Source organism: Mastigoproctus giganteus, chromosome 13 (genome assembly GCF_048544385.1).
Source record: "Mastigoproctus giganteus isolate SK-2022 chromosome 13, ASM4854438v1, whole genome shotgun sequence".
In the NCBI taxonomy this organism is placed as follows: Eukaryota; Metazoa; Arthropoda; class Arachnida; order Uropygi; family Thelyphonidae; genus Mastigoproctus; species Mastigoproctus giganteus.
In genome coordinates, this window is record NC_143587.1 from 143,551,893 (window position 1) to 143,570,488 (window position 18,596).

At 38.9% G+C, this 18,596-nt stretch overlaps 1 protein-coding gene across 1 annotated transcript in view; it reads left to right on the plus strand.

Annotated features, from left to right (window-relative positions):
- The first annotated feature begins 301 nt into the window (after nucleotides 1–301).
- The window catches only part of vri (nuclear factor interleukin-3-regulated vrille), a 51,220-nt gene continuing 32,925 nt past the window's right edge, over nucleotides 302–18,596 (plus strand). Inside the window, exon 1 of the mRNA XM_090387756.1 lies at nucleotides 302–438. Within this exon, the coding sequence (XP_090243882.1) occupies nucleotides 416–438 (23 nt within the window). The 5' untranslated portion in view covers nucleotides 302–415. The remainder of the gene's footprint in view (nucleotides 439–18,596) is intronic.

An 18,596-nucleotide genomic window follows, 5' to 3' on the forward strand; every position in this document is an offset into this window, starting at 1 on the left:
TCAAATCTGCAATTGTTAGATTGACACGTAGAGAAAGGTGTCTCTTTTTGGCGAATTCTCAGCCCGAAATTCTAAACGAACCCGGCACAAAGTGCACGCATCTGTGGTGCATCCCATGAGCCAGACCGGGAGGTTAGGTAATTTACGACTGTTACGTAATACGCAGCCAATTGCGGTAGCCAGCGGCACTCCTGAACCAATCGGGAAATCAGCTGTGTTTATGTAATACCGCACGAGCTGTATTGCGTGTAATGGAAGTACTGTGCTTTGGGAGCGCACGTGAACTGGTAACAAGTGCACTAGAGCGTCCTGCGGCGTTCACCACTTTTTCTTGGGAAAGCTATCTGCTCCACTATCGGAGTGCGTTCCTAGGGAAGACTGAGTCTGGCTGCTCGGTTCGCTTATGTAACAGACCATGCTCCGGACAAAGAGTGAAGGGTAAGTTGTCGTATCCACGTTACTCCTAGCAACAAAGTTAGGTAAAAGTACTGGTGTTCACTTCGATCGGGTGGGACCGTTGATTGCATACAAGCGTTGCCAAACTGCTCGAATACACCATCAGTTTGTAAACAGACCAAACCACAGGAGCTTTCAAATTATACGGCAATGCTGCCCCTGCCCCACAAATAGGCCAATACATCAATTGCCTGGCATTACTTTGAAGTTTTTACTTCGTTTCTAAATATAAATTACGCTGGGTTCAGGACCTCTTCTAATCGCTAGAAATTTCCAAGGTCAAAAGCCGTTGTTTTGAGTATATGGTATCAGTTCTGTCGCCAAGTTTTTTTAGTGTAGAAAATATATAAGACAGTTAGGCTGCAAATAGGGTAAATAATATAAATATATCTATTAGTATTAATAATTTAATTAATATTTAAAGACTATTTTTAGTCTAGAAGTACGGGAATCACTTTAAAGTAGCAGATTTATAACTCCACAGTCCGTTTGGTAACGATACCTCCTTATGTTCACTAGTTCAAGGCAATCATTCTGATAAAAACAATTGGATATTATTGCAACTGTTCCTCAGACAGTTTTCAGATGTATTATTCCAGATAATACATACTTCACTACTATGTTTTCAATTCTTTTCCTCGTTTATAAAAATAAATTATACGAAAATGGTAATTTAAAAATAGTTATCGTAATATAAAAATAGTTTATTTAACATATATAAAATATAATGCAAATCACTGTCCACCTGTTTTGTTACTGCTTCAGAAAATGCAAAATAAATGTCTGGATTGTTTTGAGCCATCGTAGATCTCTCAGGCCACCAGATGTCAGTATATATCGTCTGTAGAATTACAACGTATTTCAAATAATTGTAGAATATTCTAATCAATTTGTTTATTATAAAATAAAATATAATACAAGATAATATTTTTTTCCATTAAAGACCATCGACCTTTTAATAATGAGAGGCAAATTTGTTTAATATTCTGTCTTGTAGAAACGTACAGTATTTGAAACTGCGAAAGTGTATATCGCTTCACTTACATCAAATGCACACGACGAATGTGCTTCACGTGCATCAATTCTGCGTTGCCACCAGATGTCAGTGTATGTCGTTGTTTGTAGAAATACATTGTATTTCGAATAATTGTAGAATATTCTAATAAATTATTTATTTATTAGAAAATAAAATATAATAAAGGATAATATATTTCCATTAAAGATCATCGATCTTTTAATAATGAGAGGCAAATTTGTTTAATATTCTGCCTTGTAGAAACGTACAATATTTGAAACTGCTAAAGCTTATATCGCTTCACATACATCAAATGCACACAACGAATGTGGTTCACATGCATCAAATCAGGGTTGCTTCCCTTGTAGAGGGCGACTCTTGCCGTGAAGTTTTAGCTTTGGCTCGATTTAAGTACTTTTTCCGTCCCTTTTAATTCTCTTCGAAAGATCAATAACTGCCCGCCGCATTGATCGAACCCCACGTGCCTGACATCTATAGCGCAAGGAAAATGAAGATTTTTAAGTGGTAAACATGTTATTGAGTGCAGCTGCCGGCTCACATTGATGTAAACACAGCTGGTTGGTTTACGTCCTGCCTTGTTACCAAGAGGTGTAAAAGGTGTATATCGCGTGCTACCATTCTATTAATTTTCTTTACAAACTCCATTAAGTAAGCAGCCTTATTAATATAATCCTTTAATTAAAATTCTTAGAGAAATACCTCAATTCGTAATAATCAGCCGAAGACAGGACAATTCTTTTCTTTTTTTGTTTTTATTTTAATCTTTCCTCTCATTAAACCTTTTTGGATGGAACGAGCGAGATAGAAGACGAATGTGGGATCAAAGGGATGGATTGAAAACAGAATACCACCGCCGAAACTTACAGAAGATTGCCAGTAATTAATGGGCATGCTCACCGACAGAAAAGAAGAAAAACCATTTGGTCCAGGAAAGAGTGAGACACGAAATAGCAAACACGAAAAAACAGATCATCCAAACAAAGAAGTCTCATAAACTGTATTTATGCATTGACCATCGTCATGCTTTAGTCTCCTTTCCAAATAAAAAAATTGCGACATATATGTCACTGAGCAGAAAGCTGACATTAGGTCAGTAACCCTCGCCATCATTTAAACAATCCAATCTTGACAGTTTTTTTTTAACATAGTTTGGGTAAAAACTGCCAAGATTGGTTGTTAAATCAGCCCAGAGGCTGATTCAGAACTGCATGTACGTGCAGGATTTGCACCCTAGATCGGCACCCCAGAACATTAGTGTTTGTTTTGATTGTCCAGCTTTCTAAAGGAAACTAAATTTAAATAAAAATAACAAAAAAATAATAATTATCATTAACCAAGTTAATTACTTTTGTTTGTAAGTCGTATTCCTTGTGAATTTTCTTAACATTTTAAACTTGAAAAAAAAAAAGGAAACACCAAATGACGTTTATGGAGTTTACAGGGCTACCAAACACGTCTGGTTGTGTAATCCTCGTTAGGACTGTGGAATATCAATCAGTAAACAGCAATCTATCTGTAGACAGCATGCACAGTATTCGACACTGGTGGGCAAAATTTAAGGACCAGTCACGTTTTCACCTGTAGCTTTTCATAGCAGTGGCCTGGATATGGGAGAAGCATACCAAAGGAACCTCATGAGGTACAAAAATGATGAAAGAAACAACATCGACACAACGGAACCAAAACGGTACAGAGGGACTTTATTCAAAAATGGCAACATAGCATTGGCTGCCATGATATAGATGCATCACTGCCAAAGATGGAACAAAGGAAAGAGGTGGTCCTCAGTAGGAGACGTGGTCACCCCTAATGTCGATGCAGGCTTTGCACCTCCTGTCCATACTTAGAACAATGTTGTTGATAAATTCTTGTGGTAACATCGTCCATTCCTCTGTCAGCTGGTGAACATTTTCTGGTGGGTGTGCACGTGCCGCTAGGCGTCTCCCCAGAGCGTCCCATATGTGTTCGATGGGATTTAGATCGATTGAAACGGGCAGGCCAATCCATACGAACAATGTCCTCACTTTCCAAAAGCATATCAACAGCTGCAGTGCGATGGGGTTTGGCGTTATCATCCATAAACATGAACTTGGGGCCAATGACATCTCGGAACAGACGCACATGGGAGGGATTACCTCAGTACAGTAGCGTGCACCGGTGACAGTACCGCCTTCCAGTATCTGGAGTTCTGTACGTCCATCCAAGATAACGCCTCCCAAGACGAGAATACCTCGACCGCCATATCGATCCCTTTCAGTGATGTTTGCGGGTTGATACCGTGTGCCAAACTCTCGCCAGATTAGCTGACATCCAGAATCGCTGTGGAGACTGAATCTACTCTCATCAATAAAGAGTACCTTAAGTAAAGATTTTGTGGTTGCAAACTTTAGAAATAGTTTTGGTCCTTAAGTTTTGCACCCCAGTGTATGATTGGTTTGCGCATTTTTCAGGATGAAAAACCATATTTTCCAAGAAAGAAATTCCCCTTGCAATCTCTGTTAGAAACAGACTAATGTCAGTTATCTTTATTAAAAAGTTGATCATGTCTAGACTGGAGTTCCACCCACATCATTTCTTCATGGTGTGGAAAAAAGAAAAATAAAAACTTTGTAACCACTGCGCCAACAGTGCATACGTTTCATCATTGATAACTTATGAAACGACGTAAGGGTCCATAAATTTTGTCAAAACGTATTAACTCTAAAGTGCCAGCTAGATCGTCGTATCGACAGAGTGCCTGGTATTATTTCTTTCCTTACATGTTTTTTTTTTTTTTATGGTTTTAGGCGCAGTAGCAACTTAGGCCATGTTGCGCCCTATATAATATGTCTGCAAATGGCATATGTTCTGTGGTCGATTTGCTGTCTACTGAACGAAAACCCCATGTCTCCTGGAGGAAAACATGTTGTCCTTGCCTGAGACCGACTAACTTGGCCACTTCACAAAAAAAAAAAAAAACCCATAAAAGTTTTTTTCTCGTTATTGATGGAATTGGAACTCAGATCTTTTCCAACCGGTGAGGGGAGGATGGCGATTATAACTGTGCTACCCACAAGGGCAATATATGCCAAACCAAGAGTTGCAAAAGATGACTGTAAAAAAGAGGCAAAGCGTTCTACTTGTACAGTGAGATTTGCGAGCGTAGCAGAGTGGTACCGTAACCGTCTTCCACACACCGGGTGGGAAAGGCCCGGGTTCGAATCCGATCGATGACGCCAGGAACTTTAATGGGCTTTTTTTCACTCCGTGGCTGAGTTAGTCGGTCTCAGCCATAGATAGCAAGGTTCCCCCACAGAAACTGGGGTTTTTTTCGTCCAGAAAAACAGATAAATCGACCATAGAACACACGCGATTAACAGACATAAGACACACAGCACGGCATATGAATTTAAATATTCGGATGGCCTAATATAATAGTTTTTTTTTTACTTATACGGTGATTATATGATTAAGCATTATTTACCAATGCTAAACCTTTTACTCTAGTATGCACATTATTTTTAAAAGCACTGATGCGACTACAAGTAAGCGGTACTTCTCTGAAAGAGAAATGTAATACTACTCATTTGTAATGCAGATTACCGCAATTCATGGAGGAATCCCCACAATTTGAGAGATAATTGCGGTTCAAAATACATTTTTTTCATTCACAGCGAATGTTCTATAAATTATGGTCGCATGTCCTCTTATAAAATTAATATTTACTTCTAGACAGGGTGAAAGCATCTGTTGTCCATTTAAAAACTTTCTGCACCCCATTGAACTGATCCTACTTCAAATCCACTTAACCGCAAAATGTGGTTAAACCGTGTAATCTCCTCTCTACTACAGAAGGATTGTTTGGATTGTTGGATGCCTTAGGGGGAAAAAAAAATCAGGTTTGCCATGAAGAGCGGAATAATTTTTTCCCTCTCCCTTTCGTTTATCATGGTAATTACGATGAGAGCCGGCTTTATAAGGAACGTGTGAGGAATTGACGTCATCTTATCACAGTTCTTGGAAAAGATTTTCAGATTGATTCTTGGATGTACTAAAGTTCATTGTTTGATAGTGACATGAATTTTCTCCGGATCTTTAGCAAGTCCTGATCTTTCTATGCTTTATAAAGTTTCTTTCAACTGTGAACGGTGTTTCTCTGCATTCTATCTGAGGAAGACTTAAACTCTACTAACCCTTTGTCTTCATATTATTATAACTTTACATATTAATATGTAAAGTTATAATAGAATATTCTTTAAATATTCTATTGATTATGTTATAATGAATATCTTTAAAAACATGCATTACTGGGGTTCAGTATTAATTATACATGTATATTATGATCAATTATTTACAGTATTTTCATCTACAATCATAGCGTATCAACATCAGTGATTCAGAAACTTCTAAAACGTCTACAGGCAGTTCCAAAAAGAAGCCTATCATCCCTGTAGGCTTCTCTTGGAATTGCTACTATTTTGTGTCGCGTTCTGAAAAATGTGCTCAATGACTGCAAATCTCTGAACTTTCAAGTGGGCTTTAAGCTTGGGAAACAGAAAAATCACAGGGAGCTAAATCCAGTGAGAATGGCTGATGAGGGAAACACAGTAATGGAGTGCTTCGCAAGGAATTCTTGAATGGAAAGTGCCGAGTTTTCGGGGGATTTGTCACGATGCAAGTGCTCGTTTCCTGAAGCACACTTATGAGGGCTTTTTCTCCCGACAGCATCGCAATCGCCGTATATATGGCCTTGTGGGTATTTTACAAATACGTGGCATGTCGGCGCCTCCGTAGCCAGGTGGGAAGGAGCGGCAGTGCGTAGCACAAGCTTCTCGATTAGACCGGGGTTCGAGCCTCTGACCACCAAATACGGAGGATGCGGAAAGGTCAGGGAATGACCACCGCATATCCCTGGAGCAATACGGCCTTAGTTGCTAATGCTCCTAAAAACCGAATAACAACATAACAACAACCTGGCATGTCATCATTTATTTATTCATACATTCTGGTCTTTTCAAAAGTTATAAAAAGCTATGTCGTATATAGATAGTTATTTCTCTAGTTCCCTGTTGAATTTAGCGATGATTACCCAATTAATTTTTTGGTATTAATGTTACCAATTACAACCCACTTCTGTCAGATTTTATCCTTCTGTTCCAAAGTAATAAATCAACCCGCCTACAGCTACATTATTACAATTACTCCTGATTTTCTTTCTGTGTATTCTTTTACTTTTAATATCTTATTATTTGCAGTTTGCCTCTGCACTTTTACAGGTAATAATATGCTTAGATCCTCGCTTCTTTTCATTGTTTTTATTACTTCTACAAGGTCTGGCATTTTATACACCCACCTACTGTCTGCTCTTAACTACCTTTAATTACAAATGTTTAAATTTGATTTGTTTAAAGCTGGCTATCTCCTGATGTTATTACATACCCTATTTCTTTTTTTCTTTTTTTTTTTTTTTTTGCCTATCCTTCCAGTTAAAGATACTTGTTATAATATACTATTTTCTCTTGTGTATATATGTCAGTAGTAAACATGGCCCCGGGTCCCAAGCGTTTGTGACTGAGCGATTTCTCTTTGTGCTTTCACTGCGATTTTCTAAAAGGTGAAATTCTAGTTCTCTTTTACCTTCTTCTCCTTAATAAATCCTTTTATTTAATAGCAGCTCTTGTATCAAGAGTACTGGTAGAGAGCAAGGAAGGAAAGTAACCTTTTCTTATTTTTCATGTTTAATAGATTAACTCCTGCTAATTTCGCTTGGTCACACCAGGCACTGCTCCTGCCTCCCCGTGGCTGGGCCGGTAACCTTGTCAGAAAAGTTCATCTGCCAAGAGCTAAAAGGAGCCAACATGGAACAATGTTTCCCTCTTTAGAACCTACAAGATGCTGGCCTGAGACAGAAAATGACCATGACTCGTCGCAGCCAAATAGGTTAAAAACCGTTTTCTCTGCAACCGAGTTTCCTGCATTCTTAATAATGTACTCATTATCAGAACAGCCTCTTGGTAAGCTATCCACTTTCTAATCCAAAAACACTTGGAAAGTATTTCAGAGTCTCCCAAGAGGGTTAAGAGACTGCAATCAGAGGACTTACTTGTAGAAACTGTCAACCGCAGGCATTCTGAAAAACTCTTACAAATGAAAAACGTTTGCTAAAATTCCAGTGAAAGTAACTCCCCATGTAACCCTAAATATATCTAAGTGTGTTATATCTAGTTGAGACCTTTTGAATGTGATAGAGGAAGAAATTAAAGAAGAGCTTCAGAAACAAAACGGAATTGCTATCAAAAGAATTATGATCAAAAGAGATAATATACTCACACCTACCAGAAATATTATTCTCACCTTTAACAGTCCAAACCTACTCTCATCAGTAAAAGCAGGTTATCTACTCTGCCGCATTCGTCCTTTCATTCCTAATCCGTTGAGATGTTATAAAGGCCAAAAGTATGGCCACTCTCGAACGGCATGCAGAGGGAACCCACCTTGTCCCAACTGTGGATTTTCCGAACACGGTCAAAGTGATTGTTCGGCGAAAGAAATGACCTGTCCTAATTGTAAAGGCGACCATCCTGCTTACTTTAAAACGTGTTAGAGGTGGAAAACAGAGAAAAAAATTCTGAAATATAAAGTTGAAAACAAAGTTAGTTATCAGGAGGCAAGAAAATTAATTGCACACAGTATACTTAACCGTACCTATGCCGATATTGCAAAAAAAATAATAAAAAATAAACATTGCCACTCAAACTGATGTTACGATTCCATTAAGCACATCAATCTTTGACTGAGCTCCGGCTGTCCTATATCAGCAACAGTCCATTGCACTCAGACCAAGAAAGTAATACGCCTCTTACAATACCAGCGAAATCTTCTCCTCCGCCAGTGATTGGCACTACTTCAAACAATCATAGTTCGACTTCGAAAAAGATTGTTCAGGGCACATCGATGGATGCAGAGAACTCATCAAAACAGGAGATCCGATTCTGGAAATATTTACAGAAGAAGATATGGACATTGGTCGCCCCACCTTTCCAAAAAGAGGCAAACCAAAGCCTGAACGCCATATGACAGCCACGTCAGGTACAGCTTCTTCTAAATTCAAGTAATGCCTTATTTTTTGTAGTGGATTTTTGCCTTATTTTCAAATAGCTACACCACCACGAGCAGAATCGGAATACTTACGATTCTGCTCGTGGTGGTGTAGCTACTTTGATTAATTCAAAGATCCCGGCTAGCAAAATCATTCTCCAAACCCAATTTGAAGCCGTTGCTGTGCGTCTGATTACTCATATTGCATTAACACTAGTCTCAATCTATCTCTCACCAAATCATACGTATTCTTATAATGATTTTGATGAACTTTTAAGACAGCTACCCTCCCCTCCCTGTCTGCTTGCTAGGGGATTTCAATGGCCATCACCCTTCATGGGGATCCTCTAAATTAGATAGACACAGCTGACTGATTGAAACTCTACTAGAGAAACAAAACCTCGCCATTCTTAATAGTGGTGCGCGCACACACGCACACACACACACACACACACACACACACACACACACACACACACACACACACACACACACACACACACACACACACGAGTTATCTACTGGACAGACTTCTTCAATCGATCTCTCGATTTTCTCCCCGATACTATTTCCAGTCATTCAATGGTCCGCTATGGATGATCCTATGGGCAGTGACCATTTTCCAATTGTTTGTAACCTGCTCACTACACAATCACCATTAGACCCTTGCAGGAAATGGAAATTCTCTAAAGCCAGTTGGACCAAATTTCAGTCAGAAATCACTCTTGACAAAAAAAAAAAGCTATTCAACTACAGCACATAGATGAAGTCACTGATTATATTACATCCCGTCTTTCAGTTGTAGCTAAGTACTCAATTCCATTATCAAATCCCCCGACCCGACGGCATTTTAAACTACTGATGGAACGAAGAGTGCACAAAAGCGAAGAAGGAAAAAAATAAAGCATTTAATTTATTCCATCGATCTCCAACCACAGATAATCTAATTAGTTACAAGAAGCTAAGGGAAAAGCACGTTTCATTCAAAGGCAATCCAAGAAAGATTCTGGGACTCGGTTCGCATCTACTTGCAATAGAAACACCGACTTCAGCAGATTAATATGGAAGAAAATTCGGCAGCTTTGTGGCTGGTTTCCAGCCATCCCTTCCCCATTTCTTTCCTGAAATGGGCAAGAACTCTCTGCTCCTCTAGATATAGTGAATGACTTGGGCAAAACCTTTGCCCAAGTTTCAGCTGCATCAAACTACACTCCGAATTTCCAGAAAATTAAGGCCGCCACCGAACGTAGACCTAACAACTTTCAAACCTCACTATCACTTTCGTATAATCAGCCTCTTCAATATTGTGAACTTTTACAGGTCATCAAAACAACACGAAACAGTGCCGCTGGTTCAGATGGCATATATTATGTCATGCCGTTGCATCTCGATGACAAAAACTTACAACTGCTGCTAGTCTTTTTTAACCGGATCTTCCTGGAAAATATTTAACTAACCTCTTGGCACCATGCTACAGTTTTTGCCTTTTTGAAACCTGGAAAAGATCCCTCCAGTCCTAATAGTTACTGGCCAATCACGCTGTCAAGTTGCCTTGGTAAAATTCTTGAAAAAATGATCCACAGTCGACTCATTTGGAGCATTGAAACTCAACATCTACCGAGTAATTGTCGACATGTTTTCGCCAAAACAGGTCTTCCTTATTTCTGATGATCAAGGCTGAATCTGAAATTCGCAATGCCTTTGTGAAAAACGAACACCTTGTTGTGGTCTCCATAGAGATAGAGAAGGCATTTAATATTTCCTGGCGGTATGTCATTCTCAGTGACCTTCGCACTCTTGGTCTTCGAAGCAACCTGCCCATATTTATTAGGAACTACCTCTGCAGCCGCTCTTTCCAGGTTCTGTGGGGGGGGGGGGTTTATTTTGCTATTTATTATCTTTTTATGTTTTTTTTATTTAGATTTACCTTATATCTCACAGAAGATTTTTCTTAGGTGCCCTCACACCTATCAAGGCACCACCTTTTCCAACCTGACTGCTATACACACTGTATATATCACAGAAGATTCTGAAGATCTTGAGGGTAATTTCTTTTGTTTTCCCTTAATCAGTGACCAAGATTCTCTCGCCAAATTGTGGGAGAGCAAATTCTTAATTAAGCAAGCAAGGCGTGTGTTATTTAGAATAATAGGACTCAAAGTGAAAACAAAACATGAAATTTATTACATACATATAAACAACATAATATACAATTGAATTAGAAAGCATACAGTCCTAATATACAACATCGACTCAGAGATACCTTGCATATATTATTCTAATTACAGTTTCCATTCACTAGCTAATCTGAGTTGGCCATTATATGAAAACACCTGATTCATTCTATTTTCCTTATTCCCCAACTAACTCCTAACATTTGTACATTCATTATACTTATTTCATTTACTCCTGGAATACTCTGTTTCATATATATATTAACAATCAAATATGCTACTTTCATTATTCAACTCTGTGTTCTCACCACTCTGTTACAATATACTTGTAGACCAATCTTCACTTTCCTAAAGTCTCGACTTGTTACTAGTCATTCAGATAAACCAACAAATCTTCATTAATAAAAACACTACATTAAGAGTTGCTCACATAACTTAAAATTATCTATCAGTTTAAAACATATTCAGAATCCTTCTTTATACACTTTACTGCCCTTCTAATACATTATAGCTATTTGTACCAATTTTCATATATTACTCATTCCTTAGTTTCCCTTGCATTATACACTAACCCTTTTTAACATAATAAACCCTGTTAGTATATCTACCTCAGAGATAATTTATCTTACACTTTCTAGGGCTGTCCCCTTTTCCTTAATTACCCTACTATTTCACTAACTGTCCTTGTTAACTTAGTGTACTTATTATATCGCTCACCTACTTCTATCTTTTTCTCTTCTTCTCCAGGGAGGTTTCAGGCTTCCATCTTAGGCTCTCCAGGCTCTATCTTCTAAGGCTTTCTTTCATCTGCTTTCTCCTGAATCTGCTTCAGATAAATTTCCGGAACTCTTGGCTGCATGGGCCTTGCGTCCTTTCTCCTGCTTTGAATACACAACCCCTCCTTTACTACGGATCATTCAGATGTATCTTTCTTCCAAGGGGTCGTTACCTTTCCTGGTTCACTTAACTGTCTTTCATAACCTTTTTGCTTATCATCCTTAGCCTTCCCGTTACTTTTCTACTCTTAACTATTTTCTTCTCCCTTACTGTCTAGGGCCCTTTTTTCACTCCCTAAATTTCTGCACTGCCCGACCTATTTCTCTCACTCTCTCTCCACGATCACCCCTTTAGCCACACTCCCTCTTACTCTTGCCACTTCTGTGTCGCTTATTTTCTAACTTTAGTATTTCTCCCATATATGCTTCTCTTAAATGTCAAAATTCCTTTCCATATCAAAGATTAAATTATTCCCAAATTACAAATTTTTCCATAACCTCTACATCTTCATATTTGTAAGGCTGACTCTTACAGTTCGATATCAAAACTGCTTTTCTTCTGCAATCTCGTAGGAGGAGTACCATAGGGGTCGGTATTGAGTGGAACTCTATTTGCCCTTAGAATTGATTCAATTACAAAAGAATTCCCAAATACTGTGGAGGCGTATCTTTACGCTAACGATCTCTGTATTTCTTGCCATTCTCAGAACATGAGATCTATCGAGCGGCAACTGCAGATGTTTCTCAATAAAGTAAAAAAAGTGGGCCGAGCTCATCCATCAGCCCACTTTTTCCCATTAGAAAACAGTTGCGATTCATTTTTTGCAATCAACGTAAATGCATATAGAACCTGAACTTCGGATATCAAATTCCACCATTCTGATTGTCAACAATATCAGATTCTTGGGATTGATCCTTGACAGCAAATTAAACTTCTTTGAGCACATTAAATTAATACATATCACCTGTCTGAAAAAGCTTAACATGCTGAGAGCTTTACCTGCCCTGTCTTGGGTTACAGATCGTACAACATTGCTGCTGTTATAAAGAGCACTGATTAGATCCCGTTTGGATTATGTGCCCCAGTTTATAATTCTGCCTGAAAGAGTGTATTACGTTGACTCGATCCTGTAAAACACAATGCGCTGCAGGCTCTTGGTGCTTATAGAACATCTCCAATTCATAGTCTATACATTGAAGCCCATGAGCTCCCTCTGTACCTCCGCAAATAAGTGTTACTATTTAAATCTGCTGCCAAAATAGAAAGTTCTTCTCCGCATCCCACTCAGCCTTTTCTCTTTAATTCACCATTTAACAATCTCTATAGAAATAAACTAAGTAAAATACGACCAGCAGGCCTACGGCTCCTTGAAATAACACAAAATGGGAATGTTCCTCTCCACAATAGGCAGCAGATAAAATATTATTCTCACCCACCATGGACTCCCTTTCCTCAACCGACCTGTGATACTTATCTTCTCTAATGGTGAAAGAATTGTCTACGGACTCTGAAGGTACAACAACTCCAACTAGCCATATTCAAAACTATTTTGACTTCTTACCGATATATACAGATGGTTCCAAATCTAATTCAATTGTTGTAGCAGCAGCGGTGTTTCCCTCTGCTATCATATCAGCTTCTTTTCCACCTGAGTACACCAACTTTTCAGCGGAACTATTTGTAATACAATTAGTTGTAGAAAATTTGACTCTTCACCCATTTGCAAAATATTTAGTTTACACCGATTCTCTCAGCTCAATTATAGTAATGCAGAATCCCTCTCATAAGGATTACACCCTGTTTTAAATCATATCAGGAATTTACTGTTGAAAATTGAAGATCGTCAACAACTAGTAAACTTTTGCTCATTCAGGCATTAAAGGAAATGAACTGGCTGATATTTCTACTAAAAATCCATCAACTTTGACTTAACCTCTACCTTTATTCCAGCCTCTGATTATAATATCATAATTCAAGGAGCAACCGTGCACAGTGGACAGAGCTATGGCATAACCAAACAAATAATAAACTTTTCCAATTGAAGCAAGACCCAAAATTTTGGCATTCAAGTATTGAGACAGTTCGGCGAGAAGAAGTGGTACTCGCACGAATTAGAATAGGCCATACTCATCTGACTCATCTCCATCTACTCACAGGTGATGTTCCTCCTCAGTGTACTGCTCAAAACATCTAACAGTCAAACATATTTTGATTGACTGTCCACACTATCAACAACGTCGAACTTTAACATTTCGCTCTCTGGCCATCCTCCGAGAACAGATTATATTAAATCATATCATTGGAGAGGAGGCAAATATTAATGAACTTTTCTGTTTTTTTGAAACAAATCGGAATTTATGAACAAATATGATTGATTTCTGTGCTGAAATGAAATTGAACTGGCTTCATATTCATTATTTTTTTAACATTCCCATGAATAGGCGCACTATAACCACAGCAGCTTGTGCGCCATTAAACACCAATACCACACACACACACACACACACGTTCCGTTCTTTTTAGAATTGTAGGGACACGTATATTTGGAGAGCCTACATTGAACGTTCGCTTTCCAAGATAGGACTGTCTACTTTCTTTATTATAAGAATTAAAGAGGACAAGAAAAGAGCCGCGTGTGTAATAAATATTTCACAAACCTGCAGTTATCACGTACCCATTTTTCAGGAGCATTTCGTCGTTGTACGTTAGACCTATAATTTTTCATTAATTCAATTTTGGGATGAAAAACGTATAAAAAAAGAAGCAGAATGAAGTAGTTCTTGACTTAAGACAGCGATGACAATGGCAAAACACTGGCTTTGTTGTTTTTTTTTTTTTCTCTTCACATGGAGAGAGAGAGAGAACAGTGACACTATCATTTCTACTGAGCTGTGCGTGAGGATTGCGGGTGTGCTTTAATAAATTTGTTCTTGTCGACTCATTTGGAGTTTAATTCTCCCCAAAGCTTTTTGTAAGCTATTAATCATGACTAGAAAACAAAAAAAGGTTTTTTGGTATATTGCAAGAATTTAGTAAAACAGGAGACATTCACTAGAAAGGAAAATATGCGGATTTAAGTTTGTTTCTATATTGCGCTGAATGAATTTATTTCATTTGATCACAAGGCCACAACATTTGATATTGCGGCAGACATGAACCCTAACACACTGGCTCGACAAAATTAACAGAACAAAACGTCATTCATGAATATTTTATTGTGAACAGTGTCGCCGAAGGAGAATATTTGATATAATAGGCATCCTGACATGCGAATTCCGAGTATCCAAAGAATTCGATCTATCACCTTACAGAACCGCACATTACGCAAATTATTCATGGCTTAGAAACACGATTTGTGACCGCATCACTTCATTCCCAGTTTTCTGACTTGCTGAATGGGACAGCCACATCTCAGTACTCAGGATGCCAAGTCATCGTCGTTTAGATGATCCTTTGAGCTGGCAGGCCTTTGGACGACTTGAAGCAGGGCATTCGCAGACGGAAGTGGTACTTTGGCTTAATGTGTCATGCAGTGTCGTCTCAGCACTGTGGAAACAGTTTCAGGAGGCAGGAACCATTACAAGAAGAGCTGAGGTCTACGGCAAACAGAACAGACCGTTATCTGGCTCTAACAGCAAAACGAAACCCTACGATGTCCTGTCATCGTCTCTTGAGGTTGCTACGGCCACAGGTGAAAGCATTTCCAACCGAATTGCCTTAAGTAGGCTCAATTCAAGTGAACTTTACATAAGGAAACCAGTGGTTTGTATCCCATTAACCCCAAACAACCGCAGAGCTCGTCGAAACTGATGCCCGTCAACATGTTGTTCTTTTAGTTCTATTGTCTGATGGGTCCCGTTTTAGCCTACGTACAGATTCTAGACGTTATTTCTTCTGGAGACAACTAGAAATGCGGTACTGTCCCTCCAACACGTTGGTTGTTGGAGTTCTCGTGTGGGGCAGAATAATGATCAACGGCGGTGTTCCTCTTCATGTTTTTGAAAGAGGTACCGTAACTGTGCAGATGTACGAGACTAGATCCTCAAACCAGATGTGCCACTTTTTAGGGGTGAAGTTACCCAGATTTTCTTTTCATGCACGACAACGCCACTTCCCATAGCGCTCAAATGGTAGAAGAATATTGTGAAACTGAAGATAATAAAAGGGACCTGTGACGGTACAATGGTTTTGCTGTTTGTCACTCTTCTCGATTCGAGCCTAGTCGGTGACTGGAGGAATTTCTAAAGGTCTCTTCAAATCGGGGCTGTAGTAAGTCAATTTCAGGAGAATTGCACCTCCCATGAGGATGTGCCTTTCATATAATAATTAGTCCAATCTCATTAGTTTTTTTTCCATATTATTTTATTATATTAATTTTATTTTATTGGTGATTTGCTATGGGAAAATTAATTTAAATAATTAAAATGCTGTCTTCGCCCCCGAATTGTTTTTTTTTTTTTTAAATAGGTTTGGTCAGGTTCTGCATACTTTTGGTTTACAAAAGATGACCAAAAACCGTGACTATGCGAAATGCGACAAATCACAATCATCAAAGATGTTACCAACGGATTCCACGACCTATGACAAGGAATAAAAACTCTTCAGCTAACTAGTTTGACCACATGGTATGCCTCCAAAAGACCGCTACTGTTGCAGACGACAGCAGAAATCTGTTGATATGCCTCCAACAGACTGCTAATATCATCTGCAACCACAGATTAAAAATACAACAGATTTGTTTCTTGCTAATATGGCGTAGATGATTCAGTGGCAGACGCTGCTAATTTTCCTGTTTACCGAAACAGGGACTCTGTTCTTTAATGTCTGCTGTTGCTAAGCTGCACATCACACACTCTGGCGGTAAACAGATCTTATAATGTGCACGCACTCAATCTCCTTTTTACTTGGCGTTGTTCTAACACTGGAGGATACGTCGCTGAATATTCACGAAATGTCAAAGTAGGATAAAGCAGGTCTGCGTTAATCCGTAGTAGGGGAAAAAAAACTTGATTCATCAGAAGTCTGCATTAAAACATTTCCGCCTTATAATTGCTCTTTTTTAAGTCTCACTAATATGATTCCACGTTACCTTGAAGTGGCGCCCAAAAATGCTATTTGCATATACAAACGTCATCAGGCGGCCGGAACTAAATAATCGATCTGCCACGTGTCGTTTCTGGACAATTCTTTTACACAGACAACCTACACAATCAATACTACATTGAGCTCCAGTAAATAGCAGAGTCGGGTAATGACGTTTTCTTCTTGTGTAGTCACTTGTTTACCAGACATTCTCTGTGTAAACGGGTCACATGATCTTCTTTCCAGATGCCTCCCCCCGCAAACCCCCGACCCTTTTTACTTTCCTCAGCGGTATTGAGTAACTGGTTGCGTTGCTATTTATCGTCACATCCAGCTCGTGCCAGATTTGCCGACTACCTGCGTCTGCTGCTGGGTGCGTGCTAAAACGGCCTTGACTAGACACGTGTCGTTGACTTGGTGCACGCGGACATCAAGAATGCTGCGCTCTCGTTTGGCAGGAAATGGAACTATTTTGTAAACAAAAATATTATTTCTTAATTAAATCGCTGAAAATAATTTATTGACTGGGAACGTATCCGATTACGGACGATGGGTTTAATACCGGATTTAGAGGAGCTCTGTGAAAGAGTATTGCATTTTATTAAACTCTTCATCGTTTCAAAATATTTGTTCGGTGTTATGTCTACTTTTCTTCCTTTTTTTTTTTCTTAACGCAAAGGCTAAAAAAGACAGTTTTCTCATAAAAGTAATAATTTTAACCATTCACCATATATGTACCTTCTTAGTGCGTGGATTTATGCGATCAAAGCTTATTTTGCATTAATTTTGTATTAATAAATAAGCAGGATCGACCTGAGATACCACGAAGGCAACAGCCAGGGACCGCAAAGCCTTATGGATGCCTTCACGATTATCTATTTCTAGCTGCGTATTATTAAAGGAGAGAAACTAGAGTGTATACACATGTAACTGTAATTTAGTAGGAATACGCTTGTATATGTAATTTAATATTCTGTTTACAACAGAGACCCCGCTGCTGAGTTGATCACTAACGCGTCATCCATTTGAAAAGGTCAGATTTGAATCGCGTCGGTGACGCTAGGAACTTGAGACCATTAAATCATTGGAACTTGGATTGTCAGCCTGAAACAAAGGCTTAAAGAAGCAAACTAGCTTTCAAACACATGGGGTTTACAGACAGAATGCATTGGCCCGACTGCCAAGAGAAATCAGTGCAAATTTCAACGCGTCTTTCTCTCCAATAAATAGTCAAGTTTTCATTAACACAGTTATTTAATTTCTGTTGTTTAAAGTAAATATATAAGCTAGAAAATGCACCTTTCTTCTTGTATATAAAATTAGCCTTCATAACACAAATTGGCCAAAACACTGGCCACGAACTTCTTATTGCATGGTCACTTGTGGCACCGCTCCTGTCTCCACGAAGCGGGGCTGGAAACGTTGTCAGAAAAGTTAATCTGCCAAAAAGTGCAATTAAAGATCACAATGGGTTTCACCTTTAGAGCCGACAAGTTCTCGGCCAGAGGGAGAGAAACTGATCACGACACGTCTCAACGCCCAAGAAAGTTAAAATTCCTCAGCAACAGATTTCCCCGCATTTCTCATATTGCACTCATTTGCAGATCAGCTTCTAAGTAAATTATCTCACTTCCATATATGGAAACACCTGGAAAATATTGCTGGATCTCCTAGGACCGTAAAGAGACTGCAATCAGGAGACCTAACAGTGGAAACAAAAAACCGCAGGCATTCGAAGAAACTCCTGCAAGTTGCAAATTTTGCTGGAATTCCAGTGAAAGTGTTTCCTTGCAATTCTAAACTTATTTGAGCACATTAAATTTGTATGCACTACCTGTTTCAAATCGTTGAAGAGTTATCTGCTCTATCTTTGGAAGCAGAGCGAACCTCCTTACCACTGTTATGTAGAGCACTGATCAGATCCCGTTTGGATTACGTGCTCCAATCTAAGACTCTGCCCGAAGGAATATACTTTGTACTACGCTAGCTCGATC